General features: G+C 43.7%; 1 protein-coding gene across 1 annotated transcript; it reads left to right on the top strand.

Annotated features, from left to right (window-relative positions):
• The first annotated feature begins 666 nt into the window (after nt 1-666).
• Nucleotides 667-19,546, top strand: TRIM69 (tripartite motif containing 69). Its single transcript, XM_034784169.1, has 6 exons — nt 667-1,173; nt 7,966-8,061; nt 14,027-14,260; nt 15,217-15,239; nt 17,052-17,176; nt 18,944-19,546. Exons 1-6 carry the CDS (start codon nt 667-669, stop codon nt 19,483-19,485), a joined length of 1,527 nt encoding a protein of 508 aa, XP_034640060.1. The 3' UTR covers nt 19,486-19,546.
• Nucleotides 19,547-19,934: the final 388 nt, after the last annotated feature.

Below are 19,934 nucleotides of genomic sequence, written 5' to 3'. Positions count from 1 at the left end.
ATAGTTGTTTCTGTTGTATATTTCTCTGGTATATGTAGGAGATATGAGGTGTGTGTGTGTTTGGGGCATATCTTAGTACTGGGGAATATCTGGGGGGTCTGAAGTGTAGCTGGGACATGCACTGTGTGCAGTAATATATCTGGTGAGCAAGGTTTTGTCGGTACTGGGGCTAGATCTGTGAGGCCGGGAGTTGGGGAATGGTTGGGTGTATGTGGTGATATAGGGCGGGGCTATGTGTGCTTTTATAGGTTGTGTTACTTTGTACGGTTGTTCCTCATTGGGTGCACATCTCTGGGTTGAGTGCTGTCTGCAGTCTCAGGTGTTTAGTGGGAGACCGGGGAGTGAGCTTGAGGGCTGGCTATCAGGTAAATTTGATTACTCCCTATGTAGCTGCCAGGCTGGCCCAGTGTCAGTATGTGCACTATGCTGATGTGCCAATGTGAGCAGCTAACACTGGGCTTGGGGGTGGGTGCGGCCTTGGTCATAGAGACTCACTCCAAGGCCCCTCTCAACAGGAGAGTTTTGCTGAAGTTCCTCCTCATGCTTAAGTTACCCTTGATGAGATCTGTGCCCTAGGGTAGGAAGGGACATCTCATTCCAGTCATTTCCCTTTTGACAGGATGGTCTTTGCTTGGTAGTTGATCTAAGACATTTCCCTCCAGCACGATGTCATCTTTCTCCAGTACAAACGTCTCCTCTTCCTCATCCACTTCTGTAAGTGATAATGAAAGCAAAATAAACCTCTTACTCAGCACCAGCTCCTCCGACCTGCCCTCGAGGCCACAAGCTGAAGATTTCACCAAGGAGCTGACCTGCCCTCTGTGCCTGGAATGGTTTAAGGAGCCGGTGATTTTGCCTTGTGGCCACAACTTCTGCAGACCCTGTATTGAGGAAATCCGGGGCAGGGCGGAGGTCTGCCTGTGCCCAGAGTGCCAAGCACAGTCCCCGGACAGGCAGTACATAGGGAACATAGTGCTGGAAAAACTAGTGGAAAAGATCAAGGGCTTTCATGTAGGGAAATGCCAGCAGAAATGCAGCAAACACGGTGAGCCTCTCAAGCTCTTCTGGAAGATGGATGGGAAACTGGCCTGCTTTCTCTGCAGAGATGCCCAGAAGCCTGAAGATCAAAGCTCCCAATTCCTACTCCTCCCAGACGCTGTGCAGCTCTATGCGGTAAGGCTTAGTCAAAGGCAGGTGTGAAACATTCTCTGCTACTTTAGCACATTTTACAGAGAGTCCTTTCCACTGAAGAGAATGTGGAACATTCAATACGTTACAGTGTTGCCAACTCCCACGTTATTGAAAGTCTTGCCACATTAGATATTATTCTTAAAGTCCTGGCTCCTGGAATTCTGTGATCTTGTGAGACTCTCAGCTTTCATTTCAAAGTAATAATAGGATCCTAGCCTTCATGGTTCTGAAGAAATACTTGAAAACATTACCCAAGGGAACCCCAAAGGCTCCAAAAACCAGGATGTGAATAAAAAGAACCCCACTTATTATTTTTTAAAAAATAATTATTTTAAGCCACTCTCTTGATTTTAGGGATCTGAGTCATGATTTTTACATGCTAAGCACTGTCCATGCTACAATTAAAACATGAATATTTATGCAGTATGTCACTAGGCAGAGGATTTTATCTTCATCACCAGGGCTTGAAGTGCTCACAACTCTGGAGGTGGGGTAAAGGTTTGAGCCTCCTAGGTTATAGAGCAGCTTGAAATTCTGAGGGATAAAAGTGAGAGCCAAGGGCTGCATTTACATTAGTAAATTTCATAGCTGGAATTCATCGCTAGTGGTAGCAACAGTAGAAGCTGTTGAGGATGCAGGTATTTTTACCATCATATCATCCAGCTGTATTAGGTAATAAAATTGCTTGAGCCTTGTGCATACTCTAATTTCCAGCAGTTGCACTGTCCCAGTGCTGAAGGATGGACTATGAAGTGTGTCAGTTATAAAGTGGAGTTAACATTCCACTGTGATGAACACTACTGCTCTTGGGGTAAATTCTGCCTCCTCTTTCAATGGCAGTGGAAGGCTCTCTTGTAGTGGCCCAGAACCAGCATAGTTTGTCTTTGCAGGGGACAGAACAGGATTTGGAGAGCCCATGCAGGATAGGAATATCCCTGCACACTATGAGGCCTAGTTTCAAGTGGGGCTGCCTCTGGACCCCACTGTACCAGGAATTTGGGAGCAGGGTGATCTACTTACCAAAAACTAATAACCGTGTGCTGCTCAGGCTTTTAAGTTGATTGGCTGATATCCTCAAAGGTTCTGAACCCACATTTGTATTCTGAAGGAAATGTGACTCAGTATCAGTTTTATTAATGGGATTAAATCTATTAACTAAACAAAAATAAATTGAGAATACATCTAAGCTACTATCGGTACTTTTAAACTAAACTAAAAATGGTGCATTACAACAGTCAAATCAAAATCAAATCCACACAGTCTCAATTTTGGATTGGAATTAAATAGTCAAATGAATGCTAAAAATAATCAATCCTTATCAATTCTAGAGAAGATTCTAAGAAGGTGGTTCTCTATTTTGTTTTCAATTCCAACTAAAGAATTGTATCTAAACCAATCAAATTGAGGATTTAAAGCTCATCAAGAGCTTAATATGGAAGCCAATTACAAAGCTGCCTTCTTAGAATTCCTTTCTTATGTGGTGGCTAACAAGATCTGCTTCTTTTATAATACAGACTTTAACACAATGCTTTTGTACACACCCCAATGGGTAATGGAATGATCCACTATTTAGAGCTGTTTAAACCTGAGGAACTTTTCTTTCTGGTGCCTTCATTGTGTGAACTTTCTGAGGGTGCTCAGACACACATGAATGGTCATAACCACACTTTCCCACACTAAAATTAAAAAAATATTAAGCAGCTGGGATGGCTTCCAGCTAATAAAAGTACAAAAATGAAAAATAAGATAACAGGGGCTCATGAACTCTCAATTCTTGCAGTCTTCTGGACTCTTGTAGAGTAAGAGCTGGACCTGCAGGCAAACAGCCAGATGGTGATGTTTTGCTGGTGCAGCGCTACACATTAAAGGGCCTTATTTGGGTGCTGATCAAAGGCTGTTTGTTGATGTCATGATTTCATGTTCCCAAGATGGCCAGTCTTGGAGATTCTGGAAGGTCAGCCTTGCCTCAAGTAGCATGTTGACCCAAAAGGCAAAGCTTCTTAGCCTTATCCTTGATCCTTATAGTTTGAAAATTTTGCTTGCTCAGTCTTGCAAGGCCTCCCTCCAAGTTCTTTGGACAAATCAAGTTCTGGGCCAACCTTGGAATCATGCAGTTTGCTCCAACGAGGTTCCAATTGGGTAATTTCTTAGCAAGTGTCAACCTGGAAAAGTCCCACTTAAATCAGGTTTCAGAGTAGCAGCCGTGTTAGTCTGTATCCGCAAAAAGAACAGGAGTACTTGTGGCACCTTAGAGACTAACATTTATTAGAGCATAAGCTTTCGTGGGCTACTGCCCACTTCTTCGGATGCATATAGAGTGGAACATATATTGAGGAGATATATATACACACATACAGAGAGAGAGCATCAACAGGTGGGAGTTGTCTTACCAACTCTGGGAGGCCAATTAAGTAAGAGAAAAAAAAATTTTTGAAGTGATAATCAAGCTAGCCCAGTACAGACAGTTTGATAAGAAGTGTGAGAATACTTACAAGGGGAGATAGATTCAATGTTTGTAATGGCTCAGCCATTCCCAGTCCTTATTCAATCCTGAGTTGATTGTATCTAGTTTGCTTATCAATTCCAGCTCAGCAGTCTCTCTTTGGAGTCTGTTTTTGAAGTTTTTCTGTTGTAAGATAGCCACCCGCAGGTCTGTCATTGAATGGCCAGACAGGTTAAAGTGTTCTCCCACTGGTTTTTGAGTATTATGATTCCTGATGTCAGATTTGTGTCCATTAATTCTTTTGCGTAGAGACTGTCCGGTTTGGCTAATGTACATGGCAGAGGGGCATTGCTCGCACAAGATGGCATATATCACATTGGTAGATGTGCAGGTGAATGAGCCCCTGATGGTATGGCTGATGTGATTAGGTCCTATGATGATGTCACTTGAATAGATATGTGGACAGAGTTGGCATTGGGCTTTGTTACAAGGATAGGTTCCTGGGTCAGTGTTTTTGTTCAGTGATGTGTGGTTGCTGGTGAGTATTTGCTTTAGGTTGGGGGGTTGTCTGTAAGCGAGGACAGGTCTGTCTCCCAAGATCTGTGAGAGTAAAGGATCATCTTTCAGGATAGGTTGTAGATCTTAACCTGTCTGGCCATTCAATGACAGACCTGCAGGTGGCTATCTTACAACAGAAAAACTTCAAAAACAGACTCCAACGAGAGACTGCTGACCTGGAATTGATATGCAAACTAGATACAATCAACTCAGGATTGAATAAGGACTGGGAATGCCTGAGCCATTATAAACATTGAATCTATCTCCCCTTGTAAGTATTCTCACACTTCTTATCAAACTGTCTGTACTGGGCTATCTTGATTATCACTTCAAAAAAAATTTTTTTTCCTCTTACTTAATTGGCCTCTCAGAGTTGGTAAGACAACTCCCACCTGTTCATGCTCTCTGTATGTGTGTATATATATCTCCTCAATATATGTTCCACTCTATATGCAGCCGAAGAAGTGGGCAGCAGCCCACGAAAGCTTATGCTCTAATAAATTTGTTAGTCTCTAAGGTGCCACAAGTACTCCTGTTCTTTTTCCACTTAAATCAGTAATTGAAAAAAAATGTGGTGTTTTGCATACCACAGAGACTGACATCTGTGATCCCTTAAAATTAGCAAAAATCTGGATTCATGAGACCACTTTGGGGAAGCTGGTCTGGTTGTAACCAGGTGAAAAGGTCTTGAGATGACATTGTGTCACCAGTTTACAGGAAAGTTCAAAATTAAAAAGTCATATAAAAATAACTGATTGAAAAAAGAACCCTAGCAACAACCAATCATAGAATATCAGGGTTAGAAGGGACTCCAGGAGGTTATCTAGTCCAACCCCCAATTAAATCCCTAAATGGCCCCCTCAAGGATTGAACTCACAATGCTCAAACCACTGAGCTATCCCTCCCAATCGCTCAACATTCACCCAGCAGCAAAGTTAAAGATAAATTCTTCAAACTATGTCCAGTTTCATCAGCTCCAGTTCCTTTAGAACTGATGAATGTACAGTAATTTTTTCTATTTTAGCACTGGGCTATAAGTCAAGCAGTTTATCTTTTGGCATCTTCATCTTGGTAGAGGGAAGTTACTTTAAAGCCTGTCAAGACAAAAGCCATTTAAAACAAACTGAATTTGTATAGGATCTGTACTCTCGAGCTATTCCTTTCACACCTTCACGTAGTGGGAGCACAGGTGCTGCTCCTAAGGCTGGAGTGTCAGACACCAACTGGCTCCACTGAATGACCTGGGGGTTTCAGTAAGTCCCCAGCACAGAGCAGGCTGCTCAGGCTGTATACTGGTGGTAGGATTTGGGCCTTTGGCTGTTCACAGTTATTCAGTGTGACTGCAGACTCTAGAAAACAATACTGCAATTGATTACATGAGGCCCATTCAAAAGGGATCTTCCCAACCATAAGGGCTAAAAAAGCTGAGATTCTCCAAATCCTAATGGGTAAGGGCCAGTCACCAGGGCAAGTTTTTGATTCGCCATTCGTCAAACCCCGATTCAGCTTTCATTAATCTTTCTCACCACATGTTTTGCTTTGTACAGATGTTTGCACTGAAGAGACATTTGCTCCCTCTCAGATTTGTCCAGCAGGGAGGTCACAAAAACGCAGTGTGTGATGTCATAATCATTTCCATGACAACAGATTGTGATGCCAGAAACCCACAGTAATGACTGTTGCAGAATTCATCAGCAGGAAGAGATAGCGTGAGAGGGATGAAAAGCTCCCCTTTGCTTTGAATGCAAATATATCTATAGAGATCTGAGACAGATACTGGCTGAGGGACTGGATTTGTGTTTAATTATTCAAGCTTACCCAGCTGAAAGTCTCTCTTTAAATTCTGTTTAGGACTCTCGTTAACTATTGTGCAGTGATTAAGATGCTAAGGGAAGTTGCTGGTATGTCCCTAGTGTATTGCGCTCTCCTGAGAGGTGGGCTGTAGGAATCTCCTCTGATTCCTACCTTTTGTATAGCCTCAGGAGTGGAGGGCTTGTGCTCTCTGGGATGAGGGAGAGGTGGAGCCCTAGGTGGGTGGCTCACTGGTCTCAGAAGGCAGAGTGCCTGCTGGTCTGTTCCTGGAACACTTCATTGAGACATTCACAGTGGGTGTGGAGTAGATAGCATGCATGATGCCAGGGCCGGCTTTAGGCCAATTCCACCAATTCCCCCGAATCGGGCCCCGCGCTTAAGAGGGCCCCGCGCCCAGTGGCAGGGCCAGAGTGGGGGGCAAGTGGCAGAGAATCCCTTCCCTGGCTAGAGGCACCTTTTTAATTTTTACTCACCTGGCGGCGCTCCAGGTCTTTGGCAGCGGGTCCTTCACTCGCTCCGGGTCTTTGGTGGCACTTTGGCGGCGGGTCCTTCAGTGCTGCCGAAGACCCGGAGTGAGTGAAGGACCCGCCACCAAAGACTAGGAGCGCGGGCCGGTGAGTACAAGCCCCACGTGTTTTTTTTAACATGTTTTTTTTTTTTTTTTTTAAGTCATCCCTGTCAGGGCCCTGTCGAAACTGTTTGAATCGGGCCCCGCACTTCCTAAAGCCGGCCCTGCATGATGCCCTTCTTAGAGGGGGAGGGGGCAGGGCTGGCTTTAGCAGGTGCGGGGCCCCACGCTGGGACCCGAATTGTCTTGCGCCCCCTCTCCGCCCCAACTCCTCCCCGACTCCGCCCCTCGGATCTCTCCCCAAATCCCCGCCCTGGCCCCGCGTCTTCCCCAAGCACACTGCATTCCTCCTCCTCACCCCTCCCTCCCAGGCTTGCACTGATCAGCTCTATGGCGGCGCAAGTGCTGGAGGGAGGGGGGAGAAGCAGGACATAGCTTTTTTTTTTTTCCCCCGCTCCACCGGCAGCTCTGGACGTTGCGGGGCCCTCTTAGGCATGGGGCCCCATTCTGTGGAATTGGCTGAATTGGCTTAAAGCCGGCCCTGGGAGGGGGAATGCTGCACTGATCCACAAGGACAGTAACCTGGGTTTGGTGGACAGTAACCTGGGTTTGGAGGGCTGCAGCAGCCATCAAAGAAACATTTTAAAAGAGAAGTACCAAATATGATCAGCAATAGGCTATGTATTCATGCCATTCTCTTGCCCCCCACAAGGATTCCACTGCACAGCAGCACTCATATCTGCAGGGAGGCTGTGGACTGAGGTCACCTAACCCAGTGGCTCTCAACCTTTCTAGATACTGCACCCTTTCAGGAGTCTGATTTGTCTTGCATACCCCCAACTTACACCTCACTTAAAAATTACTTGCTTTCAAAACCAGGCATAAAAATACAAAAAAGTGTCACAGCACAGTTACTGAAAAAAGGCTTTTTCATTTTTACCATATAATTATAAAACAAAACAATTGGAATATAAATACTGTACTTACATTTCAATGTTCAGTACATAGAGCAGTATAAACAAGTCATTGTCTGTATGAAATTTTTGTATGTACTGACTTTGCTAGTGCTTTTTATTTAGCCTGCTTTAAAATTAGGCAAATATTTAGATGAGTTGATGTACCCCCTGGAAGACCTTTGCATACCCCCAGGGGTACATGTACCCCTGGTTGAGAACCACTGACCTATTTCCTGCAGTCTTTCCATCGATTACAGAGAATAATCTATGTGCCTCTGGTACCCCTAATTTCAACTGATCTCCAACATAACAACTGGAAAAGTGCAGGAGAAAAATTAGGTCTCATTAGGCCCATCTCCCAGACATCCATTTAGCTTCAGCTAGTATAAATAACTACATACGTTACAGCATAATGCCTGTCTTTGTCATACCAACAGGAAAAGCTGATCTCCACCAGAACTCAGTTGGAGGCCACCGTGCAGGAACTAAAGACTCTGAAGAATGCCCAGCAAGAGAAGATCTCTTGTCACAAAGTGAGTAGCATTCATTCAAAAAGACCTGATTTTAATGCACTTTAGGTGGCATTCTTGATGAGATCAGCACTCAGGGTTTCTTATTGGAACAAAGAGTCTAGAGTGAGTAGACAGTTTACTACTAAGAACAAAATGATGTGCGGTCAATATGTGGAGGTATATATTAAGCATCTTAATGCACATTGAAATGTGCCTGCATTAAAAAAATCCTTTGCTGCATGGTCATTCAAAAAAAGCACTTGGAGAGAACTTCATTGGCTTTGTCCTCTAAGTCCCTCATCAGCTGATTTTCCAGAATCCAACATGCATGTTCAACTGTTTTGGGCATCCTAGAAATGTAAGGCTGGAAGGGACCTCAAGAGGTCATTTCATCCATTCATTGCACAGAAATCCCAAAGGTCTGGATAAGTCTGATTAACATCTGAATGTTGGGGCCTTACCTGAACCAAACCTCTGTGTGTTTGAGGTTTCTCCATCACTGCTGAAGGCCTCACACCTGACAATGCACCCAAGACATCCTCTATTACCTACAAAAACTGCACACCATGTTAATTTCTTAGCAATGGGAGTAGAGTTTGGATCATTAGCTTCCTGAATGTGCAGAGTAAAGAAACTGCTCCATCAGGTCTAACCAGGAGACAGTTATAAATATCTACCATTCTTACCAGATCTGCTTATTTCTAGAGCCCTGCAAAGTGTATGTTATCAGTTCTAGAGCTGGGTGAGAAATGTTTTTCTTGTCCCACACATTTTAAGGACTTCAGAAATTGTTCCCATTCCAGAGCAGGATGAAACCAAGACTTCTCACAGTGTAATATTGGGGGTCAGGGCATTGCCTGAGATGTAGGAGACGTAGGTTCTTGTCCCTGCTGTAAATCAGGCAGAGCAGGGGATTGAATCCAGGTCTTTCATATCCCAGCAAGTGTCCTAATCACCAGGCTGTTGGCTAGCCTGAGGTACAGGTTCTCTATCTCTCTCACTTTGCCCAGAAATTCCCTTCTGGGCCTCAGAAACCTTCCCAACAAATTTTTCACCAAAACTGACCCTTTTCTATTGAAAGTTTCAGTTTTGATGAACATGCATTTTCTGGCAAAAACCATTTCATCAAAAAATTCCCGTCCAGCTCTAATGGGTTCAAAAAGGTTTGTGGAATATTTCTTTGGTTATGATTTGCAGTTCAAACTAACTCAAAGTGAACTCAGTCAGATTCACTGAGTTTCACCAGTTCTCACTGGAAAACCACAGTTGCTCCTGAAACAACCTTACATTTATTGAAATATTAATGAGTTTCAAGACAGCAGCACAATCAGGAAGCACCTGTTGACAGACTTTCATAACATGAGGTTTGCTCAGCTCTGCCTCTTTTGCATCCTCTTTTGCTTCTTGAGGATGATGCTTTGACCACTAGTAACATTTGTGTTTTGCTTTAACAGGGTAGCTAAATATAATGCTTCACAGCATGAATGGATCACTGTAGGAGTCAGGAAGGAATTTGCAGCATTTCACAATTGGTCAGGGGCATTTTTCCTTCTTCCTATGAAATATCAGTTCTTCTTTGAGTGATTGCACATATCCATTCTACTTCAGGAGTGTGCGTGCCCAGTACACAGTTGTCAGAGATCTTTCTCTCAGCGGTACCCATAGGGGGCAGTGGATGCACCCTCTGCTTCCTCACGCAGCTGTGCGATGGCATAAACGGTAGAACTATCCTTGACCCCTCTTAGTTTCTTCTTACCGCCCATGATGGTTGTTAGAATCTGTGGTCTTGCCTTCTCAAGTTCCCCCTTTTGTATATAGTTGGTGCCTGTTTACCATGGGTTTAGTGTTAGTAGTTTGAGTGTTAAGTTTTCTTTCAGAGTATTTTTACATTTCAGTTCCCCCTTTTTTGAGTTCTGCTACTGGTACCTGGACATGCCTCAGTCACTTGGCTTCAAGCCCTGGTTTTCTTGTAATAAACCTATGCCCATGAATGATCCTCACTCCAGTTGTCTAAAGTATCTGGGTGACTCTCAGGTACGAGATCGGTGTTGGATTTGTAGCGACTTTAAACTGAGGAACACAAAAGACAGGAAGGCCAGGCTGAGGATTTTGCTGATGGAGGCAGCTCTGCGACCTTTGGAGGCATCCTACTCAAAGTTTGTGCCAAGCACTTCAGCTTCTGTGAGGAGCACTCTCCCTGTGCTGGACAAATCCTGGAACTGTTCACCCTCCCCAGGACCAAGGAAGAAACATAGGGCCTGTAAGGAACTGACTGGGAGAGGGAGTCCTCTGGGTCCCAAGTCCAGCAGACATGTGGACAGAGGTGCGAGTAGTGTGCACTCTGAATTGAAGCACTCCTCGAGGTAGTCACTGGATCACAGGGTGGTTGACTCCAGCGCTGGCGCAGGCCCCATTGAGTTTGGCCCCAGAAGCGGTTCCTTTGTCCTTGGTAGTGCCCTCATCAGTCTGAGGCTATCCCAGGGCTGTTCATGCCAGAGGCTTATGTGACAGCTGTGTGGGTGTGTTTGTGTGTGTTCTCTCAGTGTGCTTAGAGACATAGAATATCAGGGTTGGAAGGGACCTCAGGAGGTCATCTAGTCCAACCCCCTGCTCAAAGCAGGACCAATCCCCAGAGATTTTTGCCCCTGATGTCCAGCTCTGTGCAGACAGCTGGTGCAGCAGACCTCGATAGTACTATCCAGAGTTGTTAAGTGCTGGAGGATGGACTGTCGTTGCTTTGGTAATGCTGTTTAGGCTGCTCAGGCTTCTGACCTTGGAGCTCCAATGTTATTAGTAGATAGCTCAGCATGTTAATGTAGCACATCTCGATGTTATTCATAAAGGAGGACCACAGGCTCAGTTCGGTGGCGAAGGCTCTCAGTCAGGTTTGTTGTCAACGATACAGACTGCTGCATTAGACCTGAAAGCTCATCCAAACATGACAGTGTGAAATTGCCTCAGGCTTTTAAAGGCATATGGCCTCATGGACATATATAGTCCAGCACATCAGAGTGTGTCTCAGGAAACTGCAAGGATGGCTGGCTTTGGTATACTCACAGACCTGTCACCCCCTAGACATGTTGGTGCAAGTACCCTCTCAGATCTTAGCCTCTCTGGACTGGTGGACAATCCCTGCCAATGTGTGTGGGGGGTTCCCTTTGCTCCTCTTTAGCCAACGTTAACCTTAGTAACAGACACTTCTGCTCTTGAATGGGGAACCCTCCTGGGTTCCCCGCACAAACAAGGTGTATGGTCCACTCAGGAGTTAGCTCTGAGTATAAATGTCAGTGAATTGAGAGCCATTTGGCTGGCATGTCAAACCTTTCTTCCCCATATCAAGGAAAGAAATCTGCTTGTTCTTACAGGCAATACAGTGGCCATCTTCTATCTCAATAGGCCAGGTAGTCTTTATGCTGCTAAGAGGCAGCAAGCAGTGGGACTTTTGCATTGCCAATTCAATTGACCTCCAAGCCTCTGATCTTCTGGCTGTGCAGAACAGCTGTCAGACCAACTAAGCAGCTCATTTACGAGTCACCATGAATGGTCTCTCTATCTGGATGTCACCTAGGGCATTTTCCTGCTGTGGGAGAATCCCCAGGTAGACCTATTTACAATGAAAGCCAACAGGAAATACCAGCAGTTTTGTTCTCAACAAGATCACAGTCTGGGGTCCCTCACAGATGCTTTCCTGTCACCCTGGTTTAACAGGCTCCTGTAGCCTTTCCTCTAATCCCACTCCTACCCAGAGTGTTGTTGAAGATCGGGCAGACCATACCTGAGTTATTCTTATAGCCCCATTGTGGCCTCAGCAACACTGGTTCTCCATTCGCTTGTCCCTGTTGGGCATAGCTCCACCCCCTCCATCATTGGACCCAGACCCAAGGGCGGCTCTATGTATTTTGCCGCCCCAAGCACGGCAGTCAGGCAGCCTTCGGCGGCACGCCTGCAGGAGGTCCACTGGTAATGCGGATTTGGCGGCACGCCTGCGGGAGGTCCGCCAGGCCTGCGCCTTCAGTGTACCCACCGCCAAATTGCTGCCGCAACCGCCCCCTGTGCTTGGTGTGCTGGTGCCTGGAGCCGCCCCTGCCCAGACCTAATTTCTCGAGAACATGGTTTCCTGCTCCACACCAACCTGCAGGTTCTGCACCTGACAGTCTGGAAGTTTCATGGCTAGACCCTCAAGAAGAGGAGACGTGTTCAGGATGTGCTTTTAAATAGTAGAAAACTATCTGCTAGAAACACTAACATGGCAAAATGGAAGCCAGTCTCTATTTAGTCCTGATGAAAAGGGGTTTCACTGGTCTGATCTTCAATACAGCATATTCCAGACTATCGGTTATTCCTAAAACAGGGTGCTGACTGTTGGTTCTAACAAAGTCCATCTGGCAGCTATTTTGGCTTTCTACCCTCCCATTGATAATTGCTCTGTAGTTTCCAATTCTATGTCAATAAGGTTTTCGAAGTGGCTGGAACAGGTGTAGCCACAGGTACAGGTACCCTGTTCTTCTTTGGGACTTAAACCTGGTAGTGTCAAAACTACTGAATTCTCCCTTTGACCCTTTTGCTACCAGATCCTAACTACATCTCTTGATGAAGGTAGCCTTTTTGGTGGCTATTACATCAACCAGAAGGGTAGGAAAGCTACATGTTCTAATATCTAGCACTCAATACACTATTTTATTTAAAGACAAAGTTTATCCACGTCCATATCCAAAGTTTGTTTCAAAAGCAGTGTCTAACTTCCATATCAATCAGGCAATATGTCTTCTTTCTTCCCAAAACACATGCACATAAAGACGGGAGAGACTTCACACTTTGGGTGTCAGGAGAGTGTTAGCATTCTACCTGGACTGGACCAAGCAGTTTAGATCATCCTAACAGCTGTTTGTGGCGATGGCAGATGGATGTAAGTGCTCCCAGTCTGATATCGGAGGATATCATCTTGGACATCCTCATGTATTCGCTTGTGACATGGCTTGGCTAATATTTCTCCACAAAGCAGGGTAACACCACATTCAACAAGATTTCAGGTGACCTCCACGGCTTTTCTGGCTCAAGTGCTAGACATTTGTAAAGTGGCAACCTGGTCTTCAGTACACACCTTTGCCTCCCATTATACCATCTCACAGCAATCTAGAAATAAGGCAAGGTTTGGATGGATAGTTCTTCAGTTACTATTCAGGTAGATTCCAATCCCACCTCCAGATTGAACTGCTTTTGAGTCTTCTAACGTCAAATGGACATGTGCAATCACTCAAAGAAGAAAAAATGGTTACTAATCTGTCCCATAACTGCTGTTCTTTGAGATATGTTGCATATGTCCATTCCGTGACCCACCCTCCTACCTCTCTATATCAGAGTCTATCTGGTAAGAAGGAACTGAGAGAGGTTGGAGGTCATAAGTACCGACTCCATGGGTGCTCTGGGGCTCAAGCACCCAATGAAAAAAATAGGGGGTGCTCAGTACCCATGACCCAACAGTAGGTGACAGGAGCATGTACATGGCAAACAGTGAAACCAGAAGGCAGAGAGCACCCCCTGGCAAAAACAAAAGTCAGTGACTGTATTGGGGGTGACTCTGCATTTATGCCATTGCATGGCAGCATGAGGCAGCAGATAATGTATGCGCTGCCCCAACGGGTACCTCTAAGGGCATGCACACACTTAAAGTGGAATGGACATGTGCAACACATCTCGAAGAACAAAAGTTACAGAACATGTTAGTAACCATTTTTTATTTGTCCTGGCTAGAGTTCAATAGCAGACTTGACAGACCAAGGGTCTGTCCTTGTAAAGCAGATTCTACAATCCTCTGAGAAGGTATAAATGGTTCACAGGATACACTGGCAATTATAAAATATGAAACAAGTGATTTGTAACTTGTGCTTTATGAGCTGGTAGCAATTAGTTATCTTAGTAAATATTTTTATCTGAAGCTGCTGAGTACAAGATATTTCCCGTTTAACAAACTGTGTGTGTTTTCCAGGAGAACAAATTTCATCTTCAGCACCACATCTCCTTAGAGTTTCTGAAACTCCACCAGTTCCTTAATGGAAGGGAGAAAAAATTAATGAATGAGCTGCAAGAGGAGGGGAAAATCCTCCTCCAAGAAATGGAGGCCAATCTAAACAAGCTCCAGGAAAAGTGGCAGCGAGCCAAGGAGACAGTGTTACACATTCAGTCCCGGCTCTACCAGCACAGTTCTATCGACTTCCTTACAGTGAGAAATCTGGACTTAAAATATTAACACAGAGTGAAGTGTAGACTGACAGAGTCATAATTTGGGGAACATGAAGTTCTATCTGCAGAGCACATGGGAGGGAGAACTGGAGAAGGGTGATCCAAGTCACCATCATTGGTGTTTACCTCTTGATATTTCTAACCCCAGCTGATTCCTAATGAGATGCTTTAAAATATTTATTTAGAAACATTTGTCAGCTAATGCCTGGATTTTATTATGAAGGAAATGTGCATGAAAATAGGCTAATTGTTTTTGTTAAAAATTCTGCTCTCCTGCTTATTCCTCACCTGAAAGCCTGATCCTCTGTGATAATCCTGATACCAAGACCTGCATTGGGACAGCCAATGGATTGTGATTTTGGTTGGGGAATAAGTAATAGGAGCAGATGAAGCCTCAGGAAGAAAGGATTCTGATTGACTTGTCCTGTGTACTAAAAGCTGAGAAATTCAAAGGAGCTAAAGTGTGCCCAACTCCTATGGAGTTTCCTTGGTATTTGGGTGCCAAACTCCCTTCGGCCCCTTTAACAATACCAGCCAAAGAGCACAGGAAAGGAAATAGAAAAAGTAGGATATATTCATGGAGCTGTTTCTAAGCAGCACATTTCCCATAATTCCCTCTAAGGCATCTCCAGTATCAAAACCAGAACAAGCTGTGAAATACCAAATATCCTGAGAAGCATGTTTGCTGAAATCACCCCTCAGATCTTGGTCAGGAGGGAGAAATGGAATATGCTCTGGAGGAAGGCTAGAGACAGTTTCAGAGGAGAGCCTATGGCAGGGTCATCTTCTCCTTCGAGAGTTCAAAAAAACTGTCAATTTCCTTTCCACTACAACATATAGCTGCCTCCTGGGGTTCTAAATACCATTAACGTGCCATACAGAATTAGACAATTAATAAATGGCTCTTCTTACCTTTCTCTTTTTTTCCTTTGACAGGGCATAAAAACCTTCATGGAACAGTAAGTACAAGTTTATAGTATTCTTCAGTCTCTGTTAGAGCTGGGCAAATAGTTCATAACAAATCATTTAGTTGACAATTTTTGCTTCTTTCTGTTTGCAAAACCATTTATGAACAAATTGTGAAATTCTCAAATTTAGCAGTTCATAATTATTCACAAATTTCTTCAACAAATGATTGCTGGTCTGCAGATTGTTTGCAAACAGCACCACGTGAATATTCAGAAAGTGGAATTTGTGTGGGGTTGGTGCCATACATAAGTCACGTGGTATTGTTCTCATTCTCAGATTGGATGATTTATGCTATTAATCAATAAAAGAGTGTAAATTCTGAATTGCATGATTGGGTGTGAAATTCCACTTTCTGTTGCTGTTGATTAGTTTCACCAGCTGACATTCAGTTTTGGTGAATATTCAGGTTTCAGATTTGCTTATCCTGAGTATTTGTGCTTGTCACAATGTCTGGTATGGGTCACAGCTGAGAAGGTCAGTCTCAGGTCAGACTGTCAAAGAACTGGGCAGACACTCCCTCACTGCAGTATAACCTATAATTAGATTTAACCAAATCAGCAACAAATGTGTGCTTCTGGATCACTATACTAGCTTACTATGGAGCGACAGACAGTCCCCCTAGACACTCCAGCCTATACCACCATCCAGACGAACTGGATGTCTGTGATTAAAGCTTATTAAAACCCCAAATCACCATCTTTAGGTTTTTACAGCCACCTTAAAGAGACTTATGCTCCAATACTTCTGTTAGTCTATAAGGTGCCACAGGACTCTTTGTCGCTTTTTACAGATCCAGACTAACCCGGCTACCCCTCTGATATTTAAAGAGACCGTCACTTACCCCCAGGTCAATGGATGCTCAAAAGCTCACTCCAAAGACAATGCTGTCAGTCAATTTCTTGGTAAACTAACTAAAGATTTATTAGATAAGAAAAAGAAATGAGAATTTTTAGAAGTTAAAGCAGGTAAAATGTGTTACAGGTGAATTAGAGTTTGTAAGTCCAAAATGATAGCAGGGATGTTCAATCTGCTAGTTTTCTATACATCTCTCTGGGTTTCCCAAATAATTTTTGGGGACCTCCATCCTTTTGTTCAAAATTTCTTTTGTCAGAATTCACCAGTCCAGAGATAGGGTAGGAAAGAGGTAGCCAGGGGGCCTTCTTCTTCCTTTTTATATGTTGACCCTTTTTGAGGGAAAAATCTTTGGTGTGTCATGGGGTCAGGCAGTTCAATCGTGTCTGTGCTTTGCCATCAGTCCTTCATATGAATTGCAAATTTTTGCTTGCACCTTCTGTGCACGTGCCCATTTGAGGTGTCTTCAGGAATGACATGCAGAGGCTCTTGTTTACAGTTCCTTTGTGATTCCTGAAGAGCTAACCTGTGGGCATTTCTCAGACTCACAACATGTTTGAATTACAAACATACAGCAACATTTCATAACTCCACACACAATGTCGATAGACACAGTACAATAAGATAATAATACTCAGCAGATTATAACTTTTCCAATTATACCTCACAAGGCATACTTTGTACAAGATTTATCACAATTTTGTAAAAGTGGTGACCATATTAGATTAGACACAGTGGTCTAATTAATCACAGTGCCAGTATAGCTTGTTTGCTAGAATGTTCACAGAAAGGAGAAACAAAAGGGCTTGAATCCAGTCAAAGAGACTTTCTTTAACATTTTACCAAAGACGCTACAATGTTTTTTGCAGCATTAGTGCATCTGTAGCCTCTGTATTTACCAGACACTGTAAACACAATCTAACAGGCAGTGTGCTTTGTGTCCTGCACAGCTTAGAGCAAAAAGCAGGCACCTTATCTCTGGGTGCACTTGTCTGTCGTGAACTGAGCCTGGGACAGTTCAAGGGTCCAATTCAGTACAACACATGGAAGGAAATGAAATCCATCCTCGGACCAGGTAATGAGATATTGCTTCATTATTTGCTACAGCCCATTTGACCCATTCCTGCCTTTTTTCAGTCCTGGTTTTATTTTTCCTTTTGTGTTGCTGTTCCACCCTGATTTTCAAAATGCTGAGCTATTACATGCAGTTTCCCCCCTAGTTTCTAGTCTGTTTCAATCTTTAATTCACATGCAATAACAACATGCTGATATGCCTGGAGTCCCAAAACTAGAGGGAAAGGTTTAAATCTAAACAAAAAAAATAATTTAAATTTAATTTTTGAAAATTATTAAAATATTTCTAGTACTGTTAGATTTTGTAAAACTCAGAGGGGTGCTGGGAAGATAAATTCATTCATGTGTATGATCAGATATTATGATGAGAGCACCACAGAAATGCCCAGCAGGGAATTAATAGTTTTGGGATTTGGATGGTGTGCAATAAATAAGGCCTGGAGTCACACCCTGAATGAGGAGAATGAAAAACAAAAATGGAATAACTAGTAATTCACTTTATGAAGTCCTGTGGAAGAAATAGCACATGATCATGTAATTAAAGACAGTATTATGAGCATACACACAAGGGAGCCAAATTAAGGTTGAACAGAAACTTTAATTCTGATATTTCCTAACATTTGAGTGGTTGGTTTTACAACCTTAATGTTTTTTTTAACATATATAAAAGAGGGCATATATAATAATATCTTCTGTACAAAAAAAGCACCATAAAGAAATGTTAAGGTTGCAAAGTCATAGTAAATTCAGGAAATGGCAAACCTTAACTCTGCCCCCTTTTGTCTACACTTTATGATTTAGCATTTTATTACATGGCCGTATCCTGTGTCTCAAGTAATGCAATATAATATCATACAAGTTTGTTATGAAATTATAATTGTACATTTGTGACATCCTGTTGTCACATGTGCCACAGCACATGTGAGACACAATTACACTATTTCTCAGATGATACAATATACCCCCCCACACTTTTCTACACTTTAGTTACATATGTGTAGCATATTGTAATATTTGTTAATGTATCTATGCTACTAGGAGTAACTCTATTTTACAGCTTTAACAGATGATCTGGCATATGTTTTCTGAGAGGCTCTGTAAATGGGACATGGCTCTTCCTGGATTCTAGTCCCAGCTGTGCTATAAATTTCTTTTATAACCTTGGGCCACCTCCCAGGTACTCACTTAACCCATTTATAAAATAGGAGAGGTGGAGGAATGTGGTGATGGATGTTTGGGAACCCTTGTTAGATATGGCTTGAGAAATGTAGTGCTAGTCAGTGGAAGAGGTAGGATTAAAATGGCTGGCTTCTTTTCTCTAGGCTAAGAGGTATTTTGGTGGGAGAGCAATGTTGTAACGTGATTAAAGAGTGAAAGCACTTAAAAGGACTATCTGATGTGGAAAGAGGAGAGGGGAAGCATCATCTCCTTTGTTTCCTCCTCTTCTCTCCACCTCTCACCTCATCCCAGAGTGTCTCGCCCCCAAATAGATTTTCCCCATAGTTTTTCCTTTGGTTTGGTTGCACCTACTTTGCTGGGTCTTTTTGGAATGATTTGGTGATGAACCCTGCCATGTGTGGAGCCTCTGCTTCCTCTGTCTGCTCTGCAGTGCTTCTTAGGTCTGATTCTCCTGAGAGGCTCCCAGGCAAGAGGAGAATTTCTCAGTTCTGGGACAATTTTGGCAGCATGCCCAGGGCCCTGGTTACTCTGCAGAAAGTACCATGTTAAAATGCTGTCTCTGATAACCATGTTTTCTCTTTTTACCAAGGTCTTTCTTTGGTGACTCTGGACCCAAAGACAGCGCATCCAAACCTCGTTCTCTCTGAAGATCTGCGCTGTGTGAGACACGATGACACAAAGCAGATGCTCCCAGATAACCCAGAGAGGTTTGATTCCAGTGTTGCTGTCCTGGGATCTGAAGGATTCACTTCAGGGAAACATTATTGGGAAGTGGAGGTGGAGAACAAGACCAAATGGACTTTGGGAGTGGTCAAAGAGTCCATCAACCGGAAAGGGAACAACACATTATCACCCAGGGATGGATACTGGCTTATAAGGCTCAGGAATAGGAATAAGTTTAAAGCTTTGGATATACCTGCGAGAGGTCTGACCCTGAGCACTAGCCTGTCTAGGATTGGGGTGTATCTGGACTATGAGGGGGGACAGGTGTCCTTTTATGATGCTAATAAGATGTCCCATATCTACACTTTCATGGACACTTTCACAGAAAAGCTTTACCCGTATTTCTGTCCCTGCTTGAATGACTCCAGTGAGAACAGCGAACCCCTGAAAATCTTCTTCAACATGTAGGAGCAGATTTGCTGATGGCTCCCCCTGTGAAGCAGGGTTCCCTAGACACCAGTAGGTCTGAAACAAGGCTCATAGATTTAGTAACTGATGTTACTAAAAATGTGTTGAATATAGCAGGGTGTGTCCCTTCCAACACACCCAGCATCACAAATGCTGTTTGTAGCACTTGTCTCTGATGCTTTCATAGGGTTTTCCAGGTTTAGGGGCAGTAGTCTGGGGAGTGGGGAGGGTTTCTGGTAGTGTCTTGATGGGAGGTTGGGACTTCTGCCATGAGTTAGTCCTGATTCAGTCTCACTCTATTTTGTTGATGGAAAACATTCCTGAGGCCTGGAAAATACTCCCCACTTGACCAGTTCCACTGGCTGGGACAGGATCCAGTGGGCTGGGATCTTGAAAGTGTGGAAGGTGAGTTGATCAAGTCTAGGCAGGACTGGGTAGGAAACCAGCAG

The sequence above is a fragment of the Trachemys scripta genome, chromosome 10, assembly GCF_013100865.1.
Source record: "Trachemys scripta elegans isolate TJP31775 chromosome 10, CAS_Tse_1.0, whole genome shotgun sequence".
Classification (NCBI taxonomy): Eukaryota; Metazoa; Chordata; order Testudines; family Emydidae; genus Trachemys; species Trachemys scripta.
Note: the sequence above shows the minus strand (reverse complement) of the source record. Positions and strands in the feature narration are given on the sequence as shown.